Source organism: Nannobrachium achirus (genome assembly GCF_963921795.1).
Source record: "Nannobrachium achirus genome assembly, chromosome: 17".
NCBI classification, from domain to species: Eukaryota; Metazoa; Chordata; class Actinopteri; order Myctophiformes; family Myctophidae; genus Nannobrachium; species Nannobrachium achirus.
In genome coordinates, this window is record NC_137824.1 from 22,393,347 (window position 1) to 22,403,987 (window position 10,641).

General features: G+C 41.8%; 1 protein-coding gene across 1 annotated transcript in view; it reads right to left on the minus strand.

The window, feature by feature from the left end:
* Nucleotides 1–1,925: 1,925 nt before the first annotated feature.
* The window catches only part of gabra4 (gamma-aminobutyric acid type A receptor subunit alpha4), a gene marked incomplete at both ends in the record, with an annotated part of 15,423 nt that continues 6,707 nt past the window's right edge, over nucleotides 1,926–10,641 (minus strand). The window contains 3 exons of the mRNA XM_080745681.1: nucleotides 1,926–2,486; nucleotides 4,139–4,395; nucleotides 8,945–9,097. Coding sequence (XP_080601807.1) covers nucleotides 1,926–2,486; nucleotides 4,139–4,395; nucleotides 8,945–9,097 — 971 coding nt within the window. The remainder of the gene's footprint in view (nucleotides 2,487–4,138; nucleotides 4,396–8,944; nucleotides 9,098–10,641) is intronic.

Here is a 10,641-nt window from a genome sequence, read left to right on the forward strand (position 1 = left end):
ACAGAGAGGGGTGAACAGAGAAAAAGAAAGAAAGGGAGAGTGAAAGAGAGAGCGTGAGTGAGTGTGTGTGTGTGTGTGTGTGTGTGTGTGTGTGTGTGTGCGTGCGTGCGTGCGTGCGTGCGTGCGTGCGTGCGTGCGTGCGTGCGTGCGTGCGTGCACGAGAGAGAGGGGGGGGGGGGAGAGAGAGAACAGAGACCAAATGGAGGTAACAAGAGCAAAATCAATTTCACACATGAGTGCGTTTGGAAGAGGTGAATGGCGGTGGCGGACAGCTCGACCTGTCCATCAGCCTGTGTGTTTTTGGCTGCCGTAGTAGAAACATAACTCCTATTAGACAAACAGAGCAGCTTGCAAGGGAACAACAATGACCTATGTGGATGATACGGCTATTAGAGCACGAAACAAGGCATCTCCATCACGACTCAAACACCTACAGTATCGACAAGACAGATCCCTGTGCAGATGGAGTGCTGCATTATAGAGATGCTCAAATCGTGTAGATGGAAAAATAAAAAGGCAATGGGAAAGTGGATGCTAGTGGGGGTATAACATTTCAATTGGGTCAGGGAAGAAGAGCAGATAATAACACAGCCTTTGATATTGTTGTCACTTCCCCCCCGCTCTTCATTATGCTCTTTAGCCCGTCAGTCCTCAAACATTATTTGTTACCAATGGCGAATATGGCGATAAATGGTTCCAAACTTCAACAGTGATGCCGTGAAACAAACCATAATACAATTAGATTTTAACATAAAGGGATATGGGAAGTCTTGGGAAGTAGATTAACGCTATTATCTGCATAAAACAAACAGCTCAGATAATCTTTTATTGTTCATGTCAGCGTAATTTCAATCACTACAAACAGCCCTTATCAGCGTCTGCTGCAATTCTGACAGTAAACTCATTTTAATTGTGTCTTTAGAGTATTTTATTCTATTGAACAATCTCTGTCTACATTTTGGTAACCCATCATGGCAGGAAAGCAAATATATAAAATAAAATATTTTGTCATTACCAGTCTGTTAATACTAGATTGAGTCATAAAATGTCGCAGTTTTAGTATTTCAGGATACATTGTTGCGATAATATATTGTGTATATGCAGGATGATTTGACAAGTTATGTACAGTACAGTTCAAGGTTACCATGCACATGGTAGGACTGACACCACTTTATAGTAAAAAATATTTGCACCATACAGTTGGCTTCTGAATGCTCAGTCCAACCATAAACTAATAACTATTTAATTATTGTGACTTAAATAGGTTTTAATGTCCGGTATTCAACTATTATAACTTTGCCACTTCTTTATTGAACAATTCCTTCCAAACAGAAAATGTGTCTTTAAATTTAGTTGTTGAGTTACCAGTGTCAAATTCATAAATATTTCCATCCTGGGTTACTTACTGGAATAAAGCATGGCTTCCATGTAAGTAAAACTATGATAGTCAATATAAACCTTTAACCTAAGACAAGGAGACGTAACAAAACAGACTCATCAAACTTTCAGGAGATCAGTGTACACAACGCCAAACCTCTTGCCAGGTGCAAGGTACAAAAATAGGAAAATTAAAAGAATCTCATGCTTTATTTCGGTGGTGGGCAAGAAATACTCATCAGGGAGTCGAAGCCTTGATGGTGCGGTTGAAGTCAGAAGTAGCATGATTATAAAGAGGAAAGGGACATATTCCATTGTATAATCCATTGTGAATCTTCCCGTTGTCATGTTTTTAGGTTTAGCTGATTTTGTTCCCATGCTTGCCGTCTGAGGACCTTAAGAAAGTGAAATAAATGTAGTCTCCTTGTGTTTTCCAGGATGTGGAAGCACTTGCGCACAGATAATAGTTTCCTGCTGGCCTCTGAAAAGATCCAATAATCCCTTTAATGTTTTATAGGAAATTATCGTTCATCCATGCTCCTGGTGAATTAACCACCTTTGTGTCCCACCAGTGTGTCTTTGGATAAGTACACTACCCAGTAGACCATATTAAATGCCCCAAACGACACTGGGAACAGGATTCTTGCATACTTGTCAATTTTACTGGTTCCTCCCATACCGACAGTGCTGGGCTGAGAACATGGCGACTGCTTTGGCTCTCTTTTAGTCCCCAGCGTCTGGATTCGCTCCAGCCTGGGCCCTATGAGGTACTGGAGAGAGGTGGTGCTGGCGTGCTGCTTGGACGGCGTGTCCACGCGTGTCACGTCTGGTGCGGAAGGTGGAGGCGCTTGGGGAGTGTTTGTTTCCAACAGGTTGGAGGAGGAGCAGGCCATGCTGAGTACACTCAGCTGGCTGTCCGACTTCTCCGGGCTGGAGTGCGAGAGTGTGGAAGCGCTGCCATTGGTCCCTGTGGCGGAGGACCGCAGCTGCCTCAACTCCCCTCCTGAGGTGTAAGTGCCGTACTGGGCTCTCGTACTGGGGTCCCGTAGTTCTGGCTGAGACATGAAATTTGCCCGTTTCCTCAAGTTGCCGTTTGTATCTCGATTTATCTGTAATGGAAGAGAAAAGTACCGCAATGTAGTTACAGGATACATGAAGAAGTATTGTTGAAATGGTATTGTGGACTACTTTTCTTCTATCACTGATTCTTCTTCTCCCATGACACTCCTATAGCATGGAGAAGACCTGGGCCTATAATCACAATAATATATATATTTTTTCAAGATTATTTTTTTCGGCTTTTATGACTTTATTGATAGGATAGTAGACTGAAAGGAAATGGGGGGAGAGATGGAGAGTGACACGCGGAAAAGGTTGTCCGGATCGGGAATCGAACCGGCAACGCCGCCAGGCATCCATGCCTATGTGGCAATGCCTAAGTGGTATACTTTTAGCAATAACAAGTCACCTAAGTACACCTAATTTGGATTAATTCTCTCCATGCTCCTACTCTATGAGTATTTCATACTTCAAAGTCATACTTGTTTCTTTGTAAGAACTTGGTAAGGTCATATAAAGCTCATCATATTGATCTGATTACAGTCTTCTTCTATCTTGACACAGCTGGCCCTTATCTGGAAGCATACCGTACTGTGTGCAATACAGATGTCACTTACCAAGGATTTCACTCATTTCACACAAGCTTAGGATATAAAGTAGGTAGCGCTGTATCGGGCGGTAATGCAGTATAGCATCAAAGGGGCTTAGCCTTTGAAAGCTGATGTTTTCAAGCAGGGCGAGTGAGATGCTGGTACAGTACCACCGCATTTGCAGAAATAATCCCTCCCTCAAAGCCCACTGAAAGGATTCAATGTTATTGTGTCCCATGTGCAACAGGGGAAATCGTGGGACAGCTTTTTGTGACACCATGTGAAGGGGTAAAAAGGCTTAGAATCTGGGAGCACCAACACACTCTGACCCCTGTTGCCTTGCTCTGCAGTAGCTCCAACAGGGCCTTGCTCTCGAGGAAAAGTGTATTAATCCCCCCCAGCACAAGAGTCATACTGAAAACTATAATGTACAGTACAGATGTGCCCGGGTTCCGTTGCCGTGGCAACCTGCTAATCCACTGAAATGCTGTTGTCACTAAACTGTATCCAGGCACGATTACTCCACACTGGGATTTGTACTTGAGGGCAACTTAAAGGAGTCAGAATGAAACTAACATATGCATTGCATTGAGTTTCATCTACACCACTGGTCACCTGAATTTATTTTATTTAAATAATGGTGTACCATTACAGCGTTCATTTAGTTTTGCCAAGCAAATGATTATGGCCACCTACAGTGTAGATACACGGTATAAGGAATAATACAAGTACGAGAGCTTAAATACGAGAGCTTGTATAGCATAAATGTCTTATGTATTTTAGTGTGATTCATATTGTCTGTGTTTTGCTACTCTTTGTCCTATAGTAATAAATGTGAGTTCAAAATAGTAAAAAAAAGGCAAAGAGCTTTAGGGATAAGGGGTAAGGCATGGACAAAATAGTGAATAGTAACCCTTACAGGTCAATCTACACTTTCAGAGTTAAATGAACACTTCGGATTTTACTGTCTGAAGACAGAGCAATACCAAAGCATAATATTGTTCCATACATTGGTGTGGTCCTGTATCGCGGAATGTCTAGAACATGGCTCTAAACCAAAGTACTCATGATTAGGTTATTTAGGTAACACTGAGTTCAATGAAAATCTTCACCTGCAGTGCTTCTCCTATGTCCTTGTCCTTGACAGGCGTGCATTGGGGGGCGTTTGGACACCTGGCTGGTTTCTTTTTGTCCCTCTCAATCTGTGCATTGGTGAAGTAGTTAACAGCTGCAAATTCAATGAGGGCAGAAAAGACGAAGGCGAAGCATACAGCGATGAACCAGTCCATCGCAGTGGCATAGGACACCTTGGGGAGGGAGTGGCGGGCACTGATGCTGAGTGTGGTCATTGTCAGGACGGTGGTAATGCCTTCAGAGAAAAGAAAATACCGTAATTAGTATAAATAGATTATCACCCAGACATTCATTGTTGCCCAAGAGGTTATCACACATACCTACAGTATAGCCTTTTTATTTAATGCAAAGGAAAAATGCATTTTATCAATAAACAACCGTGTTTGTCGCCCACAGTGACCGTTCAGCCCGCTGTGGCACTTTACCTTGTACTGATTGTTGAATTACAGCTGTATCAGCTCTAAGGCTGATAAAGGTTACCAGCCCCAGGGCTGATAACCCTTATCACCCTCTCAGTCCTTTTATCATTCCTGTTTCATTTCCCATTTTGGTAAATAATGTATGTACCGGTATGTGATAACATAGTAACAAGTGAAGGAGCTGGGGCGCCCGCTGGCCTACTGGTCCAGGCGCATACCACTTGGGCATTGCCACATACCGGTAGGCATGGATGCCTGGCAGCGTCGCCGGTTCGATTCATGATCCGGACGACGTTTGCTGCGTGTCACTAACCATCTCTCCCCCCATTCCCTGTTAGTCTACTGTCCTATCAATAAAGGTATTAAAGCCCAAAAACAAATCTTAAAAAAAGAAGGATCTATTATTATTGGCCATGGCTGTTATCAGCCTTTTGCTGAGTGCATAGATCTGGGAATCGGTATTCGGAAGGTAAGGTTGCTGGTTCGCCCCTCTGTTCTGCCCAGTCGACATATCCCAGAGCAAGACTCTTAAGTACCATGCATAGTAGTACATAAGGACTGCAGGAATACACAAGAAACGGAGGGGGAGATGAAACTATGTGTCCCAACAACAAGAAATATAATTTAGCAAGAAACGGGAAAAAAATTACATCATTGCAAACACTGAGAGGACGTCTGAACTCCTCACAGCTCAAACGGCTTTATTGGCATGAGAAAACATACACACAAACGCAAGCGTGCGCGCACACACTCACACCGCCTGTCCTCCAACAGCGCAGTGCGCTGTGTTTTGCTATAATTACTCAGTCCGGGTGGTTAATCTGTACCTCTGTCCCTCGCGGAGTTGCATTTACCACGATAATGTTGCCGACAGACAGCAGCTTATACCAAACAATACATCATGTCGGTCGTTGGGTCAAGAAATTATGTGGTTACATATTTTGGCTAAAAAACCACCTCCATGTGGCGCGCGGCCCCAACGGGAGCAGAATTGGAGCGGAGAGTGGGTCGGCACGTAAATAACGGAGAGAGGAACTATGCATGTCGACGGATCTACCGTACGTACTCTCTCACCCAAAAAAGTAAACAAAATCACGCATACGTAACTATAAACGGCCCTTTAACCCCTCATAGCTCCCCTGCTGGGCTAAGCAGCCATCAGCTGGGTGAAGCTGAAACTGAATTCCCCTCATGGGATCAATAAAGATGTTTTATCATGTTATAAAATTAGCATTTTATTTAAATGATATCTAACTAGTCCTGTGCCCGGGGGGTTCAGGTATGCACAGTATGAGGGATTGAATGTAGGAGTCTCAGAAGTAAGGACCCAGCCCAGTGCCCGTTGGGCAGAACAGTCACCACTGACGTCCAGTTGTGCAATACCTGTCTGTGATGTACGCATTGTTTCAGCATGCACGGTGTAGTATCAGTGATGTCAGCATGCCTGATGTCAGCATGCAGACAGAGGGTCAAATGCAGACATTCAGTATATGAATAGTTAGATGTAGTCGAGTAAAAGTGAACTGACTCCGAAACCATCATGTTTCTCATTGTAAATAATGTAAATATTTAACATACTGTATTTATCAGTATGTAGCAGCAGCAGTAGTAGTAGACGACACCATAACTGTTCTCTCTATATTTTTCATCATATAAGATTTTTTTTTTTTTTATAATGTATAAATGTATGTAAAAGAATCAATAAAAAACAATAACAGAAGAGTATAACCTGTGTATACAATCCCCAATTTACTATTATTTCTGTTCTTTTCGAACTTCTCTTCCATGCAGAGACGTGGGTTTCTTAAAAAAAATAATAATAATAAGGACTCGATTGTACATGCAAAAATGCACATATGTTTCTGTAACTTTACTTGAATTCCCTAATAAAAAGGGTTTGGGTTTATAAGCTTCCTCCAACTCAACCATCTTTGGAATTATTTATTAATAGAAATAATATGATTTGCAGAAAATCTCCCTTATGTTCAATGGAGATCAATCTGTGCGTCAGAGTGCTCGACCAACAGGAATTTATCCTCTTTGCCCTTATGTGACCGCCACATAATTACCTGTCAATCAAAAAGGCGCAGCATGATGTTGGCAAGTGAGCTGCTAGGCTTCACATCTAGAATATTAACCACCTTCAACCTGGCATCCCTATTCTGGCATGTCGACTTTCAAATACAAAGAAAAAGAAATTACATTTTCCAAAAAAATGAATAAATAATAAAATCCAAAAGTATAAAATAGGGCTTAAAGGACAACTTTGTTTTTTTACAACAAGGGTTCATATTTTAGATTGTAATTAAAGAATATAATAGATGAGAGTTAAAATCTTTACATTTACTCCTTTCTATCGTTTTAGAGATTAATTACAATGACATGCGTACAAGTGGCTAAATATGTCTTTTTTACACAGAATAAGCCCATTCCCATGATGCACCGCAATCTTTCATGGGCAGATGTGACTTCTGGGGTTACTGCAAATAGCAATAAAGAAAGGCTTATTAGCCCTATTCATGGCCCGCCCACTCAGCAAATTTCTCAGCAACTTCCTGGTGCTGACGTCGGTTTTGAAGGGGAAATTAATACAGAAATAGCTGGACTTAAAGCCAACAAATCATTATTTCGAACGGTAAAGTAAATTATAATGCTTTGTGCCTTTTACTATCTTGTATTCTTGATAATGCTAGCCGTATTTTATACTTTACTATTCGGAAATTGCATTAAATTTGCGATTTCTGTGTTAACTCTATGGGCTTTTAGCAGGGTTTTACCCTTCAAAACGTGACTTCAGCACCAGGGGGATGCTGAGTGGGCGGCCTGTGAATAGGGCTAGGCTAATTGTGTCTAAAAAGACATATTTAGCCACTTGTACACATGCCCCCATGCGTACGCATACCCCTCACATTTTAGCACGCTAAACGTGCTGAAACGATAGAACTGAAAATGAAAACATTATAACACTCACTTTTTCTTTTCTCGAATCACAATCTAAAATATGAACCCTTGTTCATAAAAAAAAAGGTGTCCTTTACTGTAAGTGGTTAACTCAAATACAGGGCAGTTTCATTAAGTTAATTGTCCAAATCAGGCATGCAGTCAGTCCAATCGTCATATGAGATGATTGGTCTCTAAGCCAACTAATCTGGGAATCCTTTTAATGACGATATTAGAGATGGACAGGCTTTCTCATTTGTGGTGCTAATGTGTCTGCATGCATGAAGCCCTCTGGTATTAAATAAAGAGTTTTATTCCAAAATGAGATATTGACCATTTGGAAAAAGTAAAGGCTACAAGCTATGTACAACTTTATCAAACAATACTCTTCTTTCAAATGTGATGTACCCTATAGCATTTGGGACTATAACTCTTCAATTTATCTCATCAGCTTCAATGTCTGGCGATGACAGATTTAGAAGATAAATCTCACAGTGCAACACCGAGAGAGCTTGTTCAGAGAATACCTTTCAATCCAAACCAGTAGGGGGACCCCTCCAAATGGTCCCACCATAAGCCTATTTCTATCCTGCTCATCGTCCTAACAAAGTGCTCTTCCATGCTCTCTCACACACACACACACACACACACACACACACACACACACACACACACACACACACACACACACACACACACACACACACACACACACACACACACACACTCTGCCACACTCTATCCATCACAACCCCAAACATTCACACGCAAAGAACAGCACAAATTCCAATGCCACAACACATGCTCGCCTGTTATAGCAATGTTTCCGCTGCCATGGCGCCCCTGTCAGATACTGTGGCAGGCAGTTTAGCCTTGATGAAAGAATAGAGCCCGCATTTGGGCGAAGGCACCGCATCTGAGTCACTGTTAAATACAGTACATGTTACTCACTGTGACAGCGCAGCAGTGATTCCTTAAAGCGTGTACATGGCAAGTACCTTGAAGGCATTTGACTATTTTGTTTTTACATACTGTAGTCTCACTATAGCTGGTAGTGGGAGTACTTTATATGTAAACAAGAATATAACTGTCAAATCTACTGTACATTGAAAAGTGACTATATCAAGGAAATCCTTGGAATTATTATTTCCACCCAATCAATTTTTAGCACATTTTGTGCATTTCACATAATCACAGCAAACCATAAACTAAGTGAATGTATCCTTGTTCATTGCTCCTCTGTCTACTACATCCTTAACTAACCAGTTTTAAAACATTGAGCTGAATTTTATGTAATGATGAACAAAACCAGCATCCTTCCACACAATCAGCCAACCACCACATTGGTTCTGGAGGGTTTAGGTACGGCAACACTGATAGCTCTGTCAACCTGAAGCCAGGAAAGGATTTGCGGGTTATACGTACCGAAAACGGTCCGTGCTGGGACCGATTCTTTATTTATCCAGAAGGACACTTGTGAGAGGATTACTGTCATTATGCAGGGGATGTAAGTCTGTATCATGAAGTAGCCCATTTTACGTTTCAGGTGGAAGTACACTGTCATCACCACATATTCACCTGAGGGAGAAACAAAAATAGCATTAGCCAAATGAACAAAGACACACAGTAAAAGCCCCAGTGTTAATTGAGCTCTGAAGAAGGTACAAATAGAACCAAATGGACCTGTGAGTTATATGGTAAAATGAACACTAAATATTTTACTGTGTATGGTGTTAAAAGACGCATACTGTATACTGTACGTAGGCTATAGCCAGACTTTAAGTGTTACAAACATTTGATTGGGTTTGACTTCTCATACAGTTTCTCATACAGTATTGCCCAGTTCTGTGTCATGTGGCACAGCTGTCGGGATGCGAGGAAGCTGCGGTGGAAATACAGTTTGTACGACAGACGGTGCAACTTTGTGCGTTTGAGTTATAGGGCAGAAGTGAAAAGCAAGTCTCTTGCACACTTGTCTTCAAATAAAAAAAAGTATTTTAATGGGAAATCATAACGTCTTTTTTAGACCCTCATCAGGCTATCTTTATTATGCAGAAGTGAAGTGAAGACAGTTTCAAGCCGATCGGTTCAGTGGTGACAGACAGACAGACAGACAGACAGACAGACAGACAGACAGACAGACAGACAGACAGACAGACAGACAGACGGAAAGACAGACAGACAGGACTGAAAACATCCACCTTTCCAGCCTGGAGGGGATAAAAAAAAACTCCCATCCATTTTCACAACGTTCCTCAAATGATTTGTTTTCTGTTCGCACGGCTCCCATAACAATTGTGTAAATGCTTCCAATCAGCCAGATTTGCAGTGTTAGAATTTAAACCCTTTAAATGGCTCCAGTTATCATGTCTGCAATGATTGATTTCAAGGGGCTGGTACAGTCTGCCAATCAGAATATAGTTTTACTGGCTGTACAAACAATACAAATAACGGTAAGTAGACAAAATGGTGCCATCTTAAAATGAGCATTTTTGGGGACTGATACTTTTGAAAGGGTTCAAAGTTTTGAATTTGTTTTAACTTTGTTTGTAATAAAAAAAAAAAAAAGTGGTCTATGCCTGGTCCCAGAAAAAGCGTTGGCACTGTACGTTTCTGAAAATCCAAGTCCAAGTCCGAGTTCCAAGTTAAGAACAGTTTTTTGAAGTACAATATAAGTGATTCCAAGCCTGTCAGTAAGCAATCTGAAGGCAGCTGAAACGGCAGCAGCAGGCGCGAGCCTCGGGAGGCGTGGACGAGCCAATGCCCACACCATGTGGTGTGACTACTTTGAAACGGCTAGATTCAACATATCCGTGGTTTGCAGAAACATACAACAACAGCGTTTATTTTCGTACACTCCATAGCCATTTCTGACATATATTTTATACGAAAGCTTGATTGTTCTTATTCTGAAATGGACTTCCACACTTTTTCTTTTTTCTATTTTTCTCTCGGTTCAAGAATTATACAGGAGCATCTATATGAACACAATTGGCCCGTGTTCGGGTGAAGGAAGTCGGTAATATTTGTCACTGCACGTACTCCTTCAAGCTGGGGGCAGGGAGTGTTGGGCGGGAGGAGTAGGAAGAAGGCTCCACGTCCTCCCAGTGGGGGCTCCTCAC